We start from the raw sequence: 22,617 nt of genomic DNA, 5'->3' as shown, positions 1-22,617 counted from the left end.
GGTCCAACATGGCTGAGCATCTGCAAGAAATGTGTAATCTGTCCAATTGACCCTGTAACCCTTCTGCCAGCAATCCCCCACAGAACAGACTAGCACTCATTCTATTTGACCAATATCAAACTAAATGAACAAAAAGTTACAATTAAGTGAGTTACAATTTTAATGTGACAAAAATCAAACTAGTACATACATTTCATACAAATATGTATATCAAGAAAAACAATGGTCTCCTATAACTTTTTATAGTAAATAATACTCACTGAAGTCACTAGTCAGTTTAGGCTCCATGCTAAAAAGAGCAGCACTGAGAGTAGTGTGGCTGGGAGTTGCACTTCACTATATTTATTTTCAATTGCAGTGTAGGCTACCAGGATTACCCAGAAAGTGAACCAATCAGAGGATAAATAGTGAGGGTGTCTGCTGGGAAAACCTGTTGCTACACTTCCATCCTTCCGTTTCAATTCTTCAGGTGATTTGCACATGCTACATAACCGGTTGAAAATAAATGAGGGGAAAAAACTCATGTGCACAGCCTGGTGGTTTTAAGGGATTTAAAGCCTCCCTGTACGTTTTAGTGCCACTCAATTAGCATTCTAATACAGCGTTTACTCGCATTTTGGCTCTCGGGTTAGAAGTGAGTTTATAGCCGGTTTCTCGGCGCTTGATTGGTCAAGAGATGTGCAAGTTTTGGACATCTCTGCTCTGTCCCCGACTTGAACCCTGTACAAGGCTCGCAGGCCGAAGTCATATGGGCATTGTCTTTCCAGAGACCGTCCTTTTCAGCGCAGACATTGTCAGGCTCCCTATGAAGCGGATCCCCGCGCTGCCTCCCGGGAGAAGCGCGACGATGTACCCGACTATGGCCGCGACTTGCACGGCGGCTCCGAGCGCGGTGAGCACGGTACTGTGGAGGCTGAGAGCGGCGTAGAGGGTCCCGGTGAGAGAGCACAGGTACACGGCCGCCCCTGGGGATGGGGTCGCCAGGAGTTTGCTGGGTCCCCGCAGGATCGCCGCCCCTAAAAGTGCGAAAACGGACCCCAGTGACCACAGTAGGGCGAACTTGCGGGCCTTCAGCAGGAGCAGAGGGGCGTACAGAGCGGACAAGCCGAAACACAGCACCGAAACCACGATACAGAGTCCAAAGCCGACCAGTCTCTGCGAACGGCTCATCCCGGGCAGGCAGGGGTCTGGCTCCGAGGACCACGGCCAGGAAACGCCGGTGCTCGAGCCTTGGCCCGCATTGTTGCTGCTGCTGCCGCCTCCAGGGAAGGGACTGGACCAGCGACCGAACCAGCTCCCGTTGGCCGAGGCCGTGTCTCCCATGTCGATGGAGGTACTCGACTGTGATACAGTTTTAGCACCGCTCTTCGACTGAGCTAAGTACTCTTGGAGTTGTCGGTTTAAATCAGCCATGTTTCTGTTTTAGCTCACCGTTCAACTGTGCTCATAGTGAGAGCCCCTTTAGACACCCAAACAGGAAGTGGCCAACAACGGCCAAGGCAACGTCACTAAAGCGACGCAGCGAGACTTGGATAAATGTCGCGTACTTATTGCGTACGTTTCTGAAAGTTCACATGGTTACTGTTTTTATTCCAACCTTCGTGTCCGTGTGGAGAAACAGATGGCATATTTTTTATAATAAATATCCCTTCCCTATTCATTGTAGACCACGGTGACACCCCTGGTAGTTGTATAGTGTCTTGGTTTAGGCCTTAAAAACAAGGACAGTTCAATTTGACCTAACCCATTACATTATAACATACACATAATATGATGCAGAGAGAGAGAGAAAGTTATCTAATCACAGCTGTACTGGACTGACACCAGCCTGGCTCTAAAATTAACTTCTCGCTTCATTGGTTCTTTGTTCCTCAAGCCTTTTTAGGAGGCTGGCTAATCTGCGGCTCTGATCTTCCCTCACAGGGAGAGGAGGCCGTCTGACGGGCAGGAGGTTGAAAGCTCAAACAAAGGAAGCAGCTTGACCGTGAAACCGGCTACAGAAAGCAAGGAACTAGTCTAGATCAGCACAGAGTACAGCACTGCAGGGACCAGGTGAGTGTGCACACATCTACCGAGATCAATGGAGTGACAGTCACAAACTGACAGTCTTCACTTCATTCACTCAGATGGTCTCTACCATTTCCTCAAAGCTGAAAAAGATACATAATTGAGGAATTAGTATGCAGGATTTATAAAACTAAATTAATCTACAAATGACATGGTTGCAAATGAGGTGTGCATGTTGTTGACCATGACTACCGGCTTTACACGCTAATGTTGTTATTTACACTGTTTTGATATTAGTCCAGGACTGAGTGTGTGCTGTTTAAATGAACTTGCTCAGCTTGTTAAGGTTCATTCCAGTTTGGGGTTAAGAAACTAATTTTTTAGTTTGTAGAACTAGACATCTCTGTGAATGTGTCTTTGGTTTCATGGTCTATAAAAACACAAAACAAAGACTGCTTCCCCACCCCTACAGATAATGCTACCCATCTCAGCATTTACATTTATATTGCAACTCTCTTGTAAAAGATTAGTTCAGTATATTACTCTGTTGTGGTCAGTTTTGGGATTTAATTGGTCCTTAAATAATCATTGGAAACAGGGTTAAGGCTCTCTGGGAACAGTTGCAGCCACCATTGGTTTATAAACTTACCATCTGTTTCTGGCAGCTGCTTCAGCTCTGAATCTCCCCATCTACAGAGAATGCCTCCTAAATTATATCGGACTATATATCTATACGTTTATAAATCCTGACTCAAGACTTCTATTCTGGAGTTGGTGTTTTGGTGTTTGGTTAGGCCAATGTCTCAGTAAAGGCGCTACAAGTCTAAATAGTTGTACAAAGCAGGTTATTCCATCAGTCAACTTTAACTCAATCAGTACAGTGCACACTTAATTGATTCTAACTTAACTAATAAGCCAATAAAGACTTCCTCAAGAATATCAGTGCCAATACCAGTGTGTTGTTTTGTACAGTCCCCACTGTCTGCTAACAGCAGTCTCTCTTTTCCAGACACAATGTCGGCCTCCCAGATCACTCCGTCTCTGTTCCTCAGTGGGGCCGATGCTGCGTTGAACCAGGCCCTGGTCTCCTCCAAGGGCATCACCCTCATCATCAACGCCACGCTGGCCCACACCTGCCCAGCCTACCGCGGAGTGGAGTGCCTGCGGGTGCCTGTGTCGGACATGCCGCATGCCCGCTTGGGGGACCATTTTGAGAGGGTGGCGCTACGCATCCACAACAACCGGGCGGGCAGCACACTGGTGCACTGCGCCGCCGGCATGAGCCGCTCGCCTGCCCTGGTCATGGCCTACCTCATGCGGTACAAGGGCGTGACCCTGCGGGAGGCCCACGAGTGGGTCAGGGGCAGCCGCCCATACATTCGCCCCAATGCTGGCTTCTGGAGACAGCTGCTGGACTACGAGAAGAAACTCTATGGGCGGAACACCGTCAAGATGGCTGTCACTCCCTTGGGGGTCCTGCCCGAATCCAAAGACCCGCAGGGTGGCCCAAGATATTGCCTGAACTGGTGATGTGGACAGGAAACGCATACCTCTTAACAGACTTGTCTACAGCAGGGGGTGTCCTTAGCCCGTCTAAAAGGCTGCAGGGTTTCCTAGTTTTTGTTCCAACCAGACTAAATGCACCCATTACTTACTTAATTGTTCAAAATTAAACTGTCAGGTCTTGCATCTTTCAGGACCAGGTTTGGACACCCCTGGTCTACAGACTGGACCACCTCTCTCAGGAGATCATTTAGCTTTAATAAGTAGATTTTTTTTTTATGCCTTTGTTGTTTGTGCTGGATTGCTGTCTGTCCTATTACAGGTGTGAGTATAATGTCTAGTGTTATTCATTACAGAGAATACAAACAAGGTAGTGGTGATGGGGATGATGAAGGAGGTGCTAAGTGTAATTATATGTATTAATTATAATTTAAGGTGAGTTCAGATTAACATCAGTCACAGTGAGACCTCAATGTCTTATGGTTTCCATTCCTAGAGCTCTCTGTCAGAATGAAAACCAGAGAAGGGGTATGTCTGCCCATTCCTGAATTAGACCAACAAACTATTTGACAGCGTGGCAAGACAAGAGCCAGGAGACTGTGGATCTAAGCTTGATGCCCCCTGACCTAAGTCATTCCTTCCTACTGACCAGGGCAAGGTCTGGAGGGGGCAGTGCTGCTGCATTTCTGGCAGTCCCTTATGTTGGATACATTCTTAAACAGGCACATTTGAACATGTGTTTTTCTTTTCTGATTTTCACCCCTCACAAGGGAGACTGTAAAACTCAAAAAAGATATCAATAAAGCCCAGTTGTGTTACTCAGTGATGATTTATTTAACATTAACAAAGTAGTCAGTGGACTGTTCTTCTCACTTGGATTCAAGCTACATTTATCCGGTGTTTTACGTCAGGTGTATCCTGACGCTTAGTCAATTTATTACTGTTTATAAGAGATACAGACATTAAATCTTCCTTGTGTGCAGAGGCTTGTCTAGCTGGGACATGCCGGCGTAAACAAATAATTGTCTTCTCATACTGGGACACATTTTACCCAGAATCCAGCGGACCCTGAATTAAAACTGCACGACAGACAGCCACTGAGTACTTCTCATGCCTGCAGATGGCATCTGTTGAGTCCACACAATGTCCTGTGGTCAGCTCACTGACAACAACACTGCCAGTTCACTTATTCACATCTTTATAAAAATATACTAATGTATCAAAACACTGTAGGGAGCCTGAGCCTGCATTGTGTTCAATACTGGAAACTTCTCTTGGTCTGAATATCGTCCAGAATCTGCTGCAGTTCCTCGTCTTCAAAGCGACCCTCCAGACTAACAGAAAGAGAGAGGGAACAAGAGTGACACATCCTCTCATAACAGGTTTTCACACCACATTATCTACAAGTCCATTTATAGTGTTACACAAAACCTTGACAGCACAGGGGCCCAGATTCATACAATTAAGGTAATTTGTAACCCAGGTGTGGCTGACCAGCTATGAGCTACACCACTGCAGGGCCCAGCTGTAGACTAAAGTATTCACACCCTATTGGAATCCATGATTTTGAGCAATTTAGTTAAAAACAACTTTTCACCCATGCCTATGTTTTTACTCTAATGACAATCAGTGTTTCTACAAAGTGGCTCCTAATTCTCACTGTTAAAAGGCTCTGGCAACAACTGACCTGGGGATCAGGGCCTTGGCCTCCTCAGCCGCCTCAGGGCACAGGTTGGCCAGGCTGGCCAGCTCAAACTTGTGGAGCTTCTTCTGTAACAGCAGGCTGTGGAGAAGAGCAGAGTGAGTTTTATGCTTCTCCTGCCATTTCATCTCCCCACACTGTGACCCATCATCCTTGCAGAGCTTTCTCTAGGTAGTCTTGTACTCAGACAGTGGCGAACCTGCGGACGCTGGCGATGGTCTCTCTGTTCTTGAAGCGGCTGAAGCGGGCCGTGTAGTTGAGCGTCTTCATGAAGACCTCGGACAGCTCCTGCTCGTCCTCCGCGCTCTCGTTCTGCTGCTTGCGATGCTCCAGCAGCATGTGCACCTCGGAGTTCAGCAGCGTCTCCGCGTTCTCGAACTCTGCAGGGCAGAGGCCAGGCTGTTAAACAGGGGACACGGGAACACCGGAACACCTACAGCAGGGTAGGAGGTCCTCCTGCACCTGGGTTAGGAACCCAGGCAGTAACCTTCTCATTCCCCAGAGTTCATCACTACATACATTCTTCAATACATACACCCTCAATCCTGCGCTCTCCTACACCCAGCACATCACCACGCTTACACGCACCTGCAGATTCTTCCTGAGCAACAAATGCCAAATCCGACCCTCCCTCACCGACTACTCGACTCAGCTGCTCGTCCAGTCACAGGTCCTCTCCCGCCTGAACTACTGCAACTCCCTCCTGGCCGGCCTGCCTGCAACTACTACCCGCCGCTCCAGCTCATCCAGAACTCTGCGGCTCGTCTGGTGTCTCTCTGCCCCGATTCGCACACGCTACTCCACTGCTCCGCTCCCTCCACTGGCTCCCGACAGCGGCACGCATTCAGTTCAAGACACTGACCCTCACCTACCGCTGTCTGGACCACACTGCACCAAACTACCTTCAGACACTCGTCTCTCCATACATCCCCTCCAGACCACTGCACTCCTCCAGTGACAGAAGACTAACTCTGCCTCCTCTCCACTCCCCTTCCTCCTTCATGTTACTGATTGTTATAAGTGATGTTTTAGCACACCATTTCTTGGTAAAGCATTTAGCCATACAGCCATGTAGTGAACATTTAATTTAATTTGACCTATTTGTATATAGTTGCACTGTATATAATGTTACATAAGGGTCCAGGGGTTTAATGTTACACTCATAACTTATTGTTCAGACATGAATAAATCTTTTTTTTTTTTTTTGCATTTAAATATTTCATAACACTTTATTTACACCTGCAGCCCCCCACCTTGTGGAGGGTCCTCTTTATTGACAGTTCAGATATGGTAACCCAGCTGGCTCTGGTTCTCAACTCATTATCAGTGGAGCAGCACATTTAGCTAATGGGTTAAAAGGGGCTTCTTAATGTACAGTGTTCAAGATGCATTCCAGTGATTGTGGGCTGTTGTGTAGTTGTGTACCCATTCTGTCCTATCAGGCATTTTCTTTCTTTATTTTTGCATATTAAGGGGACCCTATGTTATTCACTAATACTATTCATCTTGCAGTGAACAGATGTTCAGGGATGTGTCTGTACTGAAGCACTTGTGGGGATGAGGCGAGTGGAGAAGTTGTCTATATTGTCTATCGTGTAAATGGCAATGTAGTATGACTGTTGTCTATCGGGTTAATGTCAATGTTAATGTCAAACAATTTCGTCACTAGAAAATGGTAGTACATCTTAATTAATTACCCAACTTTTCCTGTAATTTGCAATCTTAGCTTACAAACTGAGATTTTAAAAGCCATTTTGCAAAAAGAAATCTTCCAAGGGGAGCATGCCCCCGGACCCCCCTAGCACATGTCGCCCCCTTTGTAATAATCACTGCCCCCCCATTTTCACAATCCTAGCATCGCCCCTGGATTAAGCGCCATATCATAACATACAGTGACTTTCCCAGTGAAACAAAGCGTCGCTCATCTGTTGCTCAGGTCTGTTCATGCAGTGTGGCGAGTGATCACTATTGTTCATGAGCAGCAACACACACACACACACACACACACACACACACACACACACACACACACACACACACACACACACACACACACACACACACACAGGTGTACCTTTGGGGAAGAGCAGCTGCGACGCGTCCTCCTCGATATCGCCGACGTTAGCCGTGGCGGCGGTCGCTCCTGCCGCCATCGTCCCGAAGAGACCGAGCGACAGATGTCTTATACACACAATAAACCTAAATACAAAGCAGAAGAGTTGATGAAATGAGAAAAGGCGCCCTAAATATGACAATTATGCCACAGCAGCCTCGCAGCACACATCTCCCCATGCACAGCCCTATCACAGTATCACAGGAAGCTAAACAAGACAAGAGCCGCACGCATGCGCACCCTGTGTTCCTGTGCCGCCCACAGCGCCCCTGCGGGACGGAGGTCATTGCGTGCCAAAACACACGACATGCCTAATAAAAAATACATATATTTCTTGATAAAATGTATAAATAAATACACGTTTATAAAAAAACACATCAATAAATCCCTGTCCATTTATTTCTCTATGTGAATATTTGAACATGTATTTATGTATTTATTCTTTATTAATGTCAACATTAATGTAGCCTAATTATTCGTCTATTTATTTATTATTTTCTGTGTACTTATTTTAAATGTATGTATGTATATATATATATATATATATATATATATATATATATATATATATATATATATAGAGAGAGAGAGAGAGAGATATAGATATAGATATATAGATATATATGCAAAGGCCCTGTCAAAACTGAATGTAACGAAACTACCCTTGCACGTTTTATTTGATGCTGCCAATTCCATTCTATGGAGGATAATCCAAAAATAAATACACAGAGCAAATAATGAATACGTACATAAATATTCAAATAAATACAATTATACAAAAAAGGCCTACAGAAATATGTAGGTAGATGTCCATGATTATTTAAATGTAGGCTATTAATTGATGTCTACATGTAGGCCAATCTTCACATTTCTTTATTCTATTCTGTGTATTTATTTTTACTTTTGACATGGATAGTCTTCTATAACAGACTTTAATAGAGATTATACAGCGCGTCACAGCTCTCAGATAAACATGGCATCGCATGAGCTGAGTGACAGCACAAACAGTGCACAGTTAATCGCTCTTCCGCGTTAATGCTCCATTGCTGGAGTCACTCAGCTGGAGCATCAGGGTGATGATCCGGAGGATCCGGGTTCAAGTCCTGGCTCGGCAATGTGTGACTTGATATCCAGACCAAGGATTTTTTTATTTGCAGGACAATCTGAAGCAGTGAGCATTTTTCAATCTGTATAAGTCCTGCTCGCACTGTCCCAGGCCTTTGCTTTTGGCTCGAACCACCATCTGCGTCCCTTTTGGCTGACAATGCACGTCTCTCTGTGAGCGAGCCATCCCGCCATCCCTCTGTTCCAACTGAGCTCTTAATTACTTCATTTAATGGTATATTGCTTTGTTAGGGCAATTAATGATTCAATTAAGTAATTAAGGCCTCAGTTGGAACAAAAACCAGCAGGGCAGGGGGTACTCCAGGAGCGGTTTGAAAACACCTGCTTTATACAATTCTGTACTTAACCCCCTACTGTTTAAAATAATGAAAATGCTCTGATTAAGAAATGGTTATTACTTCAATGAAGGTTCAATTAAGCACTCGAGCTCTGTTGGAGCAAAAGCCTCAGCCAGTGCCCATCTTGCCAGAGGCTGGAAGCAGAGGATGGTGTGATCCATCGTCCTCCGGGTTGTGGGCCCGAGGCGCTGCCGCTGCGCCTCTCTGCTCGAAGCCATTTTGTCGCACCCAACATAGAAATACTTGAGCATGTCTGCGAGTTATTTTGTTTTATGTTGTCACTATGTTAAAATACATGATACCCTCGCTAATTTAAGATATAATATATACATTTATTTATTTACTGTTTTATTTTATCGGCATTAGTTATTGTAATTGGGACATGTTGTTAATCACTCTCACAATACAGACATTGATATTTTATAGGTGTTTTGAAAACGATTTCTTTAACGTATATAATACTAATACTCTTTACCCAGTTTAGCGGTACAATGACTTGTAATTATGATTAAAATAATACGTTTTTGGAGAATGCGGGCATCGATCCCGCTTCCTCTCACTTGCGAAGCCAGCGCCCCCATCTGAGCTACTCTCTACGTCACTTCCGTGCTTTTTCTCGAACTCATCACATTTCGGGCGGGCTGCGCTTGTGTGAGGCCCACTTCTGTGCATGTTAAACACACACTAGAGCCGCGTGTTTCTCACTCTCCTGGTTTCGGGGACAGCGAGCAGCTCTTGCGGGCTCAGCGACGCTCAGTTGTCCTGTGGCCGGGGCTCGGCAGGTCTACCGGGAGAGCTTCGTGCCTCGGAGCCGGTGGTGGCGGTGTGTGCGCCGGGGAGGGTCAGTCTGACCGGAGAACACGCCGACTATAGCCAGGGCTTCGTACTGCCTCTGGTAGGAAATGCATACTGATGTGAACTTCACAGGGGGGGAATAATGTAAACTAAGCGTGGGCGTCGCAAGTCCAAGAATGTAGATGACATTAGGTAGTGCAAAGCATGTCATTATGAAGCATACATTTCCTCATTACTGGACTTGGCCAAAAAGTCACTGGTCTGTTTTTTGCTGAATTGAATTGGCATGACACTTAATGAAATTATCAAATGCATCTCAGATCTTGATGTCACTGCAATCTTGTGTTCTTCAGTGCACTTTCGTAAGGTTTAGAGGCTTTGCTTGTGTTCTTACTTTGGTTATGTTGTTAAATGCCCACCCTCCCCATGGTGGTATATGGTGTATATGTAATAAAAGGTCACTGACGTGGAATGCGTTACACAATGCCATTGAAGAACATAAGAAAGTTTACAAACGAGAGGAGGCCATTCGCCCCATCGTGCTCGTTCGGTGTCCATTTATAAGTGATCCAAGGATCCTATCCAGTCTATTTTTAATTTTTCCTAAATTTTCAGCTTCAACCACATTGCTGGGGAGTTTGTTCAGATTGTGACGCCTCTCTGTGTGAAGAAGTGTCTCCTGTTTTCTGTCTTGAATGCCTTGAAGCCCAATTTCCATTTGTGTCCCCGGGTGCGTGTGTCCCTGCTGATCTGGAAAAGCTCCTCTGGTTTGATGTGGTCGATGCCTTTCATGATTTTGAAGACTTGGATCAAGTCCCCACGTAGTCTCCTCTGTTCCAGGGTGAAAAGGTTCAGTTCCTCAGTCTCTCAGTAAGACTTTCCCTTCAGACCTGGAATAAGTCTGGTTGCTCTCCTCTGAACTGCTGGACTTATTCCATGTCTGAAGGGAATGTCCACACAAGAGGTTTCTGGAGCACAATATATGCTGAAGATTATAAGCATATATAAACAAAACAAAATTTAAATATGAAATGATTTACAATTAAAATTAGATCTCACAGTGCAGTATAGTAGCATGACTTTAGATCCAGACTTGTATCTGGCTCACCGCCCAGTTCAATGTTCCACTGTTGCACCATTTGCAACACTTCCTGTTCTTTTCCCGTTTTGCCTTGTGACCAGCAACGTGCCTCTTAACAGGTGTTCTTTAGGTTTTGTGATATTGATGTGTTCAGTGTCATTCAGGGTATACACATTCACATACAGATCTCAGTGAAGTTAGAATTATGCAAATTCCAGATCATACATTCATTTAGTATTTCAATATCTGCAGCTATTCAGATAATTCCTATTATTATGTTTTGTACTGTAAAAGCCAGGATGGGAAGCCATGATCAATTGCAACACACTACTTGTGGCACAGAAGTGGGAAGCAATCAGGAGAGACGAGAAATGACACATGAAGAATTAAGGTCTTTTGTTGTCTGTAGGAGCTTTGAGGTGCTGTTATGACTGGAGCTGTCCAGCAGGGGGAGCCAGTGTCACAGTCAACAGTTTGGCAGTTTTGAAACCTCTCAGTGTCAGTGTCTCTCTCCGCTCAGCGGGGCCCCTACCTGGGCCCCAAGCAGTGTCAGCCAGCAGCGTGCCACTAGGGGGCGGCCTGTCCAGCTCAGCCTCCCTAGAAGTTGCGATACACATATTCCTGCAGCAGCTCTGCCCAGGTATGACGCACTAAAGCAGCTGTACTGCACATGAGAGAGCCCTCTTTCTGTGACAGCCGGGCAAGATTTGAGGTTTAGTGCGGAGGAGCAGCTGATCTTCATATGAGTAGAGCTTTCTTTTAAAAATCAGTCTCTCGTTTACAGCTATCTGGGTTAATGCCTGCCTCGGATCAGTACAGCTGTGTTTCTGTTCCTTTCACTGAAACGGATTAAGCTCTAGCAGATGATGTGTTCCGTTCATGAGTGCAACCACCTATTAGAGAGCTATAGATCCGCTTTCCAATTCTTATTATTCACTGAACAAGGCCCAGAAGAGTTAATTACTTGATTCTTTAAACTCCAGACTTGGGAATTGGGATTTGCTATTTCAGTTCATTTAGAGTGAGAAGTGAAGTTAGGAGATGGGGTCCTGTCCAGGGTCCGATTTTAGCATCAGTCTTTGGTGTAGAACCTCATCAAAGTATATCACGGCGCCACGGCCAGCCAGGACAGGCAGAGATTTCTGACGGCAGCATCGTGCGCCGAGTCCGGAAGAGGTTTCTTATGTATTCATTTGAATTGGAAGCAGATACAATGTACACTAAGGGGATCCAGTGCAAAATGTTAAAAAAGCATTGGCTACCCTTTCTCTGAATGGTTTAAACAAATAAAATAACAAGGAATACACAACAAACGACACATTTTCTCTCTCAGTCTTTCCTGCTCTCTTCAGTCTCCCTCATTGTATTTTATAACACCACCTATAACTTGTACACTTATTACAGCGATTCAAGTTGAGATCTTTGTTGGATTTTGCTGTGTGTTGTGTGTCGGAGGAAATGCGGTGGGCAGAACTGCTGACACTGTCGCTGATGTTGATGCTATTGTCTGGTCTGAGGTCTCTAATGCAGCGACTCTCTTATGTATACTTGTAAGGCAGCTTGTTTTTTTATGCACAAGCTAATGGCGATGGCAGTAATAATTTAAAGAACAGATACTCCAAATTTTAGATGGAAAAAAAAAAAATCCTTCAAGCTGGATTTGAACCAGCGACCTAAGGATGGCCATGAATGAATTCTACAGTCCTCCACTCTACCAGCTGAGCTATCGAAGGGAGACACTATACAAGTTGTGAAATATACACAATTTTCTTATCCAAATCTTTTCATATACAGTAATTATAAGCCACCACAGCAATCTGCGTTATATTTTTGTACCTTTCGAAAGAGTGTTTCTAAAGATCTAATGTGGCATCCACACTATCCCTATATGAGAAGTACCCAGTGTTGCCAGCTTTTCTCTTTAATTTCCCTGATATTAAATTTGAGATTTAGTTTGTTCAGTCATTTCTATTTACTTTTTTTTTAATGGGGCTAATTTCTGTTAACGCATTTCATTTCAATGTGTGTTTGCCATTTATTATTCCACTTCAATTATTGATAATTAATTAGGCCTATAATTAGTTTAATTGTTTAATGAAGAATCTTGTTCAGTATTTTGGGGGAATCCTTAATGGAGCACATCCACCACTTATTTGGAATACAGAACCCAAGAAAATCCAACGTCAAGATGTTCCTCGCACAGTTCGTTTTGTCTTTTGGGATCATCCGATAAAATGTTATATGCATATATGACCATTGAGAGGTCAGTGCAAAGGTCTTGAACATGATTCAGGCACATGGTCTATTTATTTATTTCAACATGTATTAAATAATTTCAGCATGTGTTTATGTATTTTCTCTGGTATTTTCAGGTATAAACAGAATAATAAACAGCATTCAGAATACCAGTATAACTCTCGTGAGTATCTTTGTGTATGTATTGATTAATTTATGTAAATAGTTTCAAATTTTATGAGTATGAATGTCTGTCTGCATCACCACTTTGCTTTTTACATTCCAATGTGTCCATTTACATTTCTCTTCTATCATTTTGGTTCAAGATGTAAGGGGGAACAGAGGATGGTTTCCGTCCGTTGACTTCCAGGTCATGAGCCTGAGGCGCTGCTGCTGCACCACTCTGCTTGGAGTAATTTTGTCGCATACGTCATAGATATATTTGAGCATGTATTTGAGTTATTTTGTTTTATGTTGTAGCTCTGTTAAAATAAATTATACACACGGTGATTGAACTAATATATGCATTTACTTATTTATTTTGTCGGCATTCATAAATAATAAAGTGTTCTTGAAGAATGTGGGCATCAATCCCGCTACCTCTCACTTACAGAAGCAAGCACCCGCCCATCTGAGCTAATTCGCCTATGATAACATGTGATTATATTGATTGCCCTACAGTGAACACCCCCCAAAGGAAATTTGATTATTTGTCTTGGTGACTGCCAGGTTAACTTAAAGGGGACGAATGCTGTTATTTATTGTTGTTTTGTTGTTAATTATTATTAAAGGGAAGTGGACATGGACATTTATAAACTCATACTTTGTAATTGGTGAGGGGGGAACAGAGTCTGCCTTGCATTTGTTTCTGCAGGAGCGATATAGTGGGACACCCACCTCCTACATCACAATTCCATCAGAGGGAGCACAAGCTCTGAGCTTGTGAACGCATCCAACGCACCTGCCCCCCTTCCCCAGCATTATCCAACCTTTGCCACCACGAGGCCTTGAACTGCAGGCAGGAACCATGGCAAGGGGCCAGGCGCTGTACTTTCAGCCCCATCGTTGAATTTCACGTCAGTACCATCCTTAGTCTTGGCATCTGAGCCAAACACGGCCAAATGCATTCAGCCACCCCCACCACCTTCCTCGTGTAAACAGATCAGCCTTACACTGAGTGTGGCCAAAACAGAAGACTAATGGACAACTACAGAAAGAGGAAGAGAACTGACTAATGTTTTGTTTGTTAGTGTGAAACAGATCCTAGTATATTAAAAAAGAGAAACTTGGATCTATGCTTAACTAGGCATCATCACATTGTTTAGGCTTAGCTTTTCACATTTTTTTGACCTTATGATGTGATATATAGTGTATATACAAATGGACAAAAATACCAGAGGTCGTTGTTTTATAGGGTGGAGGGTGGGGGGGATTCCTTCCAGTCACAAAATGGGTAACCTGCCACAAAAAGGGCAGAACTTAAGAATGGGGGCCAATTCAGCCCCGGCAAAGTCTGTTTGAATTGTGTGGCTGGGAAGCTTGTTCCAGAACCCTAAAACTCTTTGTGTAAAGAAATGCCTCTCATTTCCAGTCTTTAATGCATTTAATATTCATGTGTACATCCAGGTCCTTTTAATATCATGGTGCAACCTCAAGTCATTTCTATATACTTTTTTTTTTAACATCATAATAGGGCAAATTTCTGTTCACACATTTCATGCCTATAACTGTTTTATAATTGTTTAATGAAGAATCTTGTTCAATGTTTTGGGGGAATCCTTAATGAAGCACATCTGCCACTTATTTGAAATACACTACCCCCCACCCCCCAAAAAGGTGAAAGGTGAAAGTGTTTACCTCTCTGCCATTTTGTATAGGACATGAGGGGGAGCCGAGGATTGTTTAGCTAAAATTCCCTAATTTGACAGCACGAAAAGCTGCTTTTATTCCTCTGTAGATCGATATAACAGTGGAAATTAACGTACTACAGGAAGCACTGCTAAGGTAGTTTGTTTATTCTACATGATGACTAAAGTTTTACTAGGTGTAATGTATTTTACATTGTATTAATTTAATTTTGATTAAATAGTCTGACTGTAAAATGCTGTATAATAGTTCAACAACTAATGATATCCAATTGATCATTATTTGTATATGACATGCTATTGACATCACACAAGTACACAGGAGGTGAAGAAACATGGATGGGAATGTTTGTGAAGTTTTGATGGGACTATTAGGTTATTTAAGGGGGCACCAGAAGCATTGAATTGATGAGAAAGTTAAACAGAATGATAGATTGCGGCAGTGTTACTCTTACAATAGTGACAATCAAGTTATTGAATGTGCAGAATGTTTGTTATAGGTCACACAGAGAGAGTGATCTAATGGCTTTCTTTCAACTGTCCGTTGGGGGAACAAAAACAATTTTGTCCAATAACAGATTCTGAAATTTAGTTCTTTACCATTTAATAGTACATTTTACTATTTACTTATGTAAGATATTTTAAGGTACAGCAAATTGTTCTACAATGTAGAATTTCTACATGGGAACCCGTGACTCCTCATAGCCTGCAGTTTAACCTTAACTAGTGTGTTCTTGTGTTGACCTTTTTGACCTTAAGCATGGACAGAGTGAAGCATGGTCTCATCACGCATTGAGCTCATGGTATAGAGGTGTTTCACTATTATTGGTTAGTGGGAACAATATAAATTGTAAACTGAACAAAGGAGCATAGAAGAAAAACAACAGTGACAAGGAGGACAGGAGGAAGGAGAGAGAGAGAGAGACCCGGCTGCCGACTAGACTGACCACAACTGCTCTCTGTGAGGAACAGTGAGAGAAATCAGGTTTAATCTGTTTCTTTCCTGTAACTCAGCAGAAGCTTAATATTACCTGTTTTAGTAATGCAATTAAATTATATTAGTTTTCTATTTTTGTCACAAATAAATTATTATTGTACACCTTTTACTTGACTGTGTCTTCCCTCTAAAAATAATCTTATTGAGGTATAAATTGGCCTATGAGATTTCAGTTCAACTATATATTAGATTGGCTGAAAAAACAAGTATCACCCAGCAAAAATCCCTTTACACTTATTATACACTTGCTAACTTAGTAAGATTAATTTAGCAGTTGGCTTAATTATATTCAGTGATTTGTGAGTTTCTTTCAACTGTCCCAAGAACAAAAAACATACAACTTTTAATCTTTTCCAATAACAGTCCCAGAAAGTACTTATTTACCATTTACTTGCTTCATGTACTTGATAACTTTGTTACATTAATGTACCAGTTGCTTGAAAGAACTACAATGGTATTTGAGTAACAGAAATGTGAGAAATGTGAAAAGTCACACTGCGTAAGTACACCATAAAATACAGTTACACTTATGATAATATGCTTCAAACAAAACTTAAGAGTTTAAAATGCATTACAGATAAGAGTTACTGGCATTCTTAATCACCTCAAAGTATACTAAGCACTGAAAGTCTCTTTCATTTTTCTTATAATAATTGTCAGTATAATTAGCAGTGGAGTTATTCTACAAGCAAACTTGCATAAGTGTGATGATATGCTTTCCAAACAAAGAAAAGTATACATCACATTAAGTTACACAAGCAGTGTAAAAACAAAAGTAATATTTATAGGCACCTGGTGGTGACGGTGTGTAATCACCACTGTAACAGGGCAATTCTCACGGTTTAGGGCTTGCAGTCACTTACACCTATTCTTGACTGGCCCCTGCGACTGGGCAGCTTATCATTTGGCCACTTTACACTATGGCTACAGCATTCAAGGCAGTAATGACAGATGCTTTTCTATTAGCTAACATGAGTTACTTTGTTGTCTCTTGTTATAGGCCCACTACTGGCCACTGCTGTGTAAATGGGTGAAATCACTCAAGCTGATATGTATTGTGATTTATTTAACTGGGTCTGTTGAGGGGAAGTCTGATATGTCCATCCTGTTGGCTTTAGATTACACCAGGCCATGGGGGACGGGGAGTGGATGTCCCGCCAACTGCGATTTGCCAGCACAGGGGCTTGCTCCCAGCCAGAAGAGATGGTATGACATCTTTCAGAGGGTGTGTGTTGACTAGAGATAAAGCCATGTAACATAACCTGAATGTTTCTTCTTAATGGACAATCAATTACATCTCTTATTGTTACAGACAAAGACATGTCCAATGCAAGTCTGTGGACAGGCAACTCTATCTGGTGTCTCACAGAGTTGTCTGTGTGGATTCCATCCTAAGAAGGTAATCTAATCCAGACTTTCAGAGAGAAAACATGTTGCTGTAGTTGGGAAATTGCTAGTTTCAATTTTTGAAATTGTATTATTCTTCATATCAAACAGGCTACCAGTGGACCGCCTTCCTCCACGTCTGCCCCTATCTCTGCCTGTACCTCTGCCCCAGCTCCTGCTCCAACCCCTATGCAGCCTACACTGACCATGGACGATGGAGTCGTAGTCTTACGTCGACTAAGTTGTCTATGAGATATAGTCACATTTTAGTCATGAACTTTTCTTTATTTGTAGTCTACTAAAAGTTGACTTCGATCTTAGTTTCAGTCAACTAAATTTACATGAGTTTGGTCACATTTTAGTCATGCCATTTAATTCTGCCTTGTCTATTACTGTCTACTGCTTCCTATATGCTAATTTCCTAATTACTTGGATGCAAAATTATATTTAACACCTATTTAACATGCTATCTCTCTGCTGGATGAGTTCTGGTCAAACTATGTTTAGGGCTTCAGCTATTTGTGACAAAATTGCACTTGCCACTGCCGAGGAGATCGACGATGTGATGATAACTTGTTTTCTCACGTGTCGCTGTGCGTCACAGTGCAGCAAGGCTCGTGGAAAGCGTTCTTCGAATCAGATGCCTGTGACATCAGATAGAACGCAGCCGGCTGTGGAGACGCCAACGTGACCCTTTGTCTAGTGCTTCAGTTCCACTCGCTTAAGCGTCCGTGCCGCGCCGTGCCGGACGTGTCCCACAGCTTTTTGTAAAACTAGGCCCTTGTGAAGTCCATCCCTCTGAAGGGAGGAGCAGCAACTGTGGGTTTGGTTTGTGTTTCGTTTTAAAACAAAGACAGAACAACACTACGAGCGATATAGCCTGACGTGGAAAGGACTTTTGTGTGTATTTTATTAATTCTGCTTTACATGATTGTAAACAGCGTAATAAATACATGTTTCTGTTAAGAGAGATTAGGAAGAGCTAAATACGTTTACATATGCAACAATAACTACATATTTGCTCTTTAGTATTATCATCATCATTTGTGCTAGTATATATGTATTATATAAATGACATAACGTGACTCCCTTAACTTATTAATCTTTCTGTAGATTTGTAACTGCAAACAATACTTTTTGCCGTATTATTAATAATTTACTAAGCAAACGTCCTTAACCAGGGTAAGTTATAGTCGAAACAAAATACACACGTTTCAGGATTAATCATCCAGCTATAATATAGCAGGTTATAATTTAACTAAAGTGCGCGTCTCAATCATGGCGTTTATGGACGCATTTATTAAACCAGTCCTTAATGTTTCAGAGGGAAACCCAGATCTGCTGTATTTATTTATTCATTCATTTAACTTGTAAATGGGCACATGTTAATTTAATCGTGTTCGCCTTCATACTGATGGTCTCTGTGGATTGTCCTGCACACCATTCACAAAACACAGCCTGAAACACCATCCAGTTGTTCATAAAATATTAATAAAATCGTCTGCTACCGATCTGATTATTATCCTTCGGTCGCGGCACTGCACTGGGGCCCTGTGAAACCCGTATTCGGCAAGTTTTTAATACACTCGGATATTAACTCTAAGCAGTCATTGTTTCTGTACGTGGATTTCACTCCATGCTGCTAATAAAAATAATTTATTCGTGATCCCATGCGACACTTGAGATTGTATCTTCCGACATAATATATCTGATCTCTTCCCTGTCTGTCTCAAGCGCACACATCTCCACTCCTGAAAGCGAAGTATTTCCTTAGTGGGTGTGACGGACGCTTATGGCCACGTCTGGCAGCAGATAGTTGACCAGCCACAAAACACGTCCGGACGCGTCCACCAATGGAAACGGGGCATATGACTGGCCGATGAAGAACTACTAGGCAGGTTTAGAAGAAATAGGTTAGTGCTTCCGAAAGCAAGTCTGAGTTTAGGCTTGGGATCTTATATGAAGTATTGCAGACAAAATGACGATTTGCAACATGAAACGTGGATGGATTCAGTTATTTTGGTTTGTGTTTTAGTAATGCTATTTTGATGCAAAATTACAGAATCTGAACCATCTACACTTTTACTCGGACAACGTTTGTAACTAAGATTAAAACAAATGAAAAAATCCCATAAAATATTAACACTGATCATGTTCAGTAATACTGTAGATCTACAGCACAGTGTCGCTTCTGTTTGAGTTTTAGGCTTTATATTGTTAAAACAGTTTTTACTTTATCTGACATGTTTGGGGTTCATTGTACTGTATTCTGCTAAACAATCAGTTAATTATATAATATGAAATGTAAATACTGTAGTTGAAATGTGAAGTCTAATATTTTTAGGGGGCTACCTATTGTAATTGTTAGGATTATTATAATTTTTCTGCCATCATTTTGAAAAGCCTATAAAACCAAACTGCTGGACAGAAAGTCATGAAACTTCATACAGTGATAGATGCCTATTGTGAGCTATGCCATGATTTTTGCTCTAACCTCATAAATGCATTGTTTCTCTAGGTTGGACAAATCTGATGACACAGAATGAGCGGCTCTATAGACCTGCCAGACAGGGTTGAGCACTGGACCAAAGAACATGTCTGTCAGTGGCTGATCAGCGACCTTCATGTTTACTTCAATTATGCAGACATGCTCTGTGAACAGGAGGTCTCTGGGTTAGAACTGGTGTGTTTTCAGAAGCAAGATCTACTGGATTTAGGATTCAAGCATGGACCAGCTGTGAATTTAGAATCCTAAAATAAATTGATGGACTTAAAATGGCAGAAAGATCACCACAGGATCAGACGGATATAAAACCTAAAGCTACTCAAAAGCAGGATGACCAAGCTACACCCCGATCGTTACTTGCTTCTGAAGCTGAAACTGTTTTTTTAGCTACTGCAAAACAAGTGCTGGGATACAATCAGAGGAACATGCACATAAACAAAATGCCGGAAGCCTCAAATGGAAAGTTCCTGCAAATGAGAATCAGCAGGTTAAAATTGAGAAATCAAATAAGAGGACACACATGCAAACGCAAACTTTGCCTCAGAGCGATACCAGCCCAGATGATTCTTGTCCGTGAATTACATGTTGATGTTACCCTTTTGACAAACTTGTATCACACAGATACACACAACATGCAATTCTTCCCCCAGAGACGGGGCCAGGCGATCTTATTGACCCAGTTCACGAGTATAAACTGTTAAGAAACAGAGAATGCAAATGATGGGGACATTTTCAATAAGTTCACAAATTAGGTCTTTCGGTTTGCAGCTGTATGCATGAATTCATAAAAAGTCTACTTCAAATGCTCCTTTTAAAGTCAGAATTGTAAGTCATAGCACTTAAGAAAACGATTTACAATTAAATTTGAACATGCTTCTTTTAAATCTTTATTTTATTCTGTTTGTGATATGTATTGATTCATATTTATTAATATTTGTACTGTTTGATTGAACAATAAAACAGAAGAGTCCTCCAACTTTTTCAGAATACAGAAACAAAGCCACGCCCCCCCACGGTAATACTGATCATCATTCTTCAACGGTATATCGATACCAAAAATCTGTCACCGGCACAGCCCTATACAGTGATAGATTTATATCAAATCAAAATAGTTAAAATGTATAAAACCTTCTGGATAGTGAGCCACATGCTGAAGTAAGAACAACTAGTATGACACTGGAGGCAATGTGACAGAAATTGACTTGCCAGCATTACTTTTCTTTCTTGTATGGCAACATAATCAATCACCTGAATAAGTCTGAATCCACACAGACAACTCTGTGGGTCAGCAAATAGAGTTGCCTGTCCACAGACCTGCATTGGACATGTCTCTGTCTGTAACAATAAAACATGCAATTGATTGTGCCTTAAGATGAAACATTCAGGTTATGTTACATGGCTTTATCTCTAGTCAACACATACCCTCTGAAAGATGTCATACCATCTCTTCTGGCTGGGAGCAAGCCCCTGTGCTGGCAAATCGCCGTTGGCGGGACATCCACTCCCCGTCCCCCATGGCCTGGTGTAATCTAAAGCCAACAGGATGGACATATCAGACTTCCCCTCAACAGACCCAGTTAAATAAATCACAATACATATCAGCTTGAGTGATTTCACCCATTTACACAGCAGTGGCCAGTAGTGGGCCTATAACAAGAGACAACAAAGTAACTAATGTTAGCTAATAGAAAAGCATCTGTCATTACTGCCTTGAATGCTGTAGCCATAGTGTAAAGTGGCCAAATGATAAGCTGCCCAGTCTTTGGCAAGATGGCCACTGCCTGTGGTTTCTGTTGCAACAGAGCTCTCAATTGCTTAATTGAACCTTAATTGAAGTAATAATCAATCATTTCTTAATCAGAGCATTTTCAGTATTTTAAATCGTAGGGGGTTTAAGTTAAGTTTAGAATTGTATGACAAACTTATAACAGAACCAACTTTTTTTTACACCATTTGAAAAGTACAATCTAAGCCGGTTGTTAATTCAATGGAGTAAGTGAGGGTCCGGTTGAACAGAAAGCAGCAGGTCGGGGCCTAACCGATGAGCCGCTGCCCTCAAACCTGCAGCACCCAGGCAGCTGCGACCAGATCCAGCACGATTCATATTAAAGATGCGACTCGGGTCCGAGACCGGCAGCAGCCAATTAGAGTCGAGCACATCCACGAAAACAAAGCTACATTATTTTGAGAATTAGATTTTGATTTTCATGAGTATTGATTCAAATACCTCAAATAACAATAGTTGTTTGGGGGCATCATGATGCAAAAGACCTAAATTCGGTGAAATTGCCAGTGTAAAATTAACACCAGAAGTGCATCAAATTCAGTTTTGTTGTGTTGTCCATGGCGCAGACTCCCAGTGGTCTCAAAGTAAAAGTGGTTCATAAAACTCACTTTCTTGCCAGCAGCCTGGATGATGTTAACCTCATATGCCAGCCCCTGCGCCATAATGAGCCGCACAGCATCAGGAACCCGCCTACCTCCATCCAGGGCACCCTTCACCATCTGCACTCGTTTCAGCCTCTCCACCGAACGATTTGCAGATTATATTTTTCACTTTGACCTTATGGATATTTTCTGTGTTGATCAATGGCAAAAAATCCATTCTGATTTCATGTTGGAACACAGTGAAATGTGGAAAAGTGCAAGGGGGGTGAATACTTTGGAGAATCACTTTGTCTATGTATGTAGGCTAAATATGTATTTATTTATGTCGTGATTTATGTTATAATTTAGACACAAATGATCCTCCATATTATAATGAGAATTACAACAACGACAAAATACGCATTACACGATTTAATTGTATATATTTGACGGTGATGGGCTAAAAAGAGCTGCGTTGGCCGGGAATCGAACCCGGGTCAACTGCTTGGAAGGCAGCTATGCTCACCACTATACCACCAACGCCCGCTGATAACCGCTTCAAAAACAGATGTAGAAGTAATTAACAGTAACACGTAT

General features: G+C 42.3%; 3 protein-coding genes and 2 non-coding genes across 5 annotated transcripts; 1 reads left to right on the top strand and 4 right to left on the bottom strand.

The window, feature by feature from the left end:
• Positions 1-142: 142 nt before the first annotated feature.
• Positions 143-1,543, bottom strand: sft2d3 (SFT2 domain containing 3). The gene has a single exon (XM_066709757.1). The coding sequence runs from the start codon at positions 1,411-1,413 to the stop codon at positions 745-747; it is 669 nt and encodes a 222-aa protein (XP_066565854.1). The 5' UTR covers positions 1,414-1,543; the 3' UTR covers positions 143-744.
• Positions 1,226-4,328, top strand: LOC136753545 (dual specificity protein phosphatase 14). The gene is made up of 3 exons (XM_066709758.1): positions 1,226-1,333; positions 1,924-2,052; positions 3,017-4,328. Exon 3 carries the CDS (start codon positions 3,022-3,024, stop codon positions 3,535-3,537), a length of 516 nt encoding a protein of 171 aa, XP_066565855.1. The 5' UTR covers positions 1,226-1,333; positions 1,924-2,052; positions 3,017-3,021; the 3' UTR covers positions 3,538-4,328.
• Positions 4,321-7,541, bottom strand: polr2d (RNA polymerase II subunit D). Its single transcript, XM_066709759.1, has 4 exons — positions 7,287-7,541; positions 5,412-5,592; positions 5,198-5,293; positions 4,321-4,844 (listed from the first exon to the last, which is right to left on the bottom strand). The coding sequence occupies exons 1-4, from the start codon at positions 7,363-7,365 to the stop codon at positions 4,766-4,768; spliced, it is 435 nt and encodes a 144-aa protein (XP_066565856.1). The 5' UTR covers positions 7,366-7,541; the 3' UTR covers positions 4,321-4,765.
• A 4,768-nt stretch (positions 7,542-12,309) lies between these two features.
• trnay-gua (transfer RNA tyrosine (anticodon GUA)) lies at positions 12,310-12,397 on the bottom strand. Its single transcript is given in 2 exon segments — positions 12,310-12,345; positions 12,361-12,397. It is a non-coding gene; the product is annotated as a tRNA-Tyr (tRNA).
• A 10,094-nt stretch (positions 12,398-22,491) lies between these two features.
• trnag-ucc (transfer RNA glycine (anticodon UCC)) lies at positions 22,492-22,563 on the bottom strand. Its single transcript has one exon. It is a non-coding gene; the product is annotated as a tRNA-Gly (tRNA).
• Positions 22,564-22,617: the final 54 nt, after the last annotated feature.

Source organism: Amia ocellicauda, chromosome 7, assembly GCF_036373705.1.
Source record: "Amia ocellicauda isolate fAmiCal2 chromosome 7, fAmiCal2.hap1, whole genome shotgun sequence".
NCBI classification, from domain to species: Eukaryota; Metazoa; Chordata; class Actinopteri; order Amiiformes; family Amiidae; genus Amia; species Amia ocellicauda.
The sequence above is the reverse complement of the archived record's forward strand: the minus strand, read 5'-3'. Positions and strand labels throughout refer to the sequence as shown.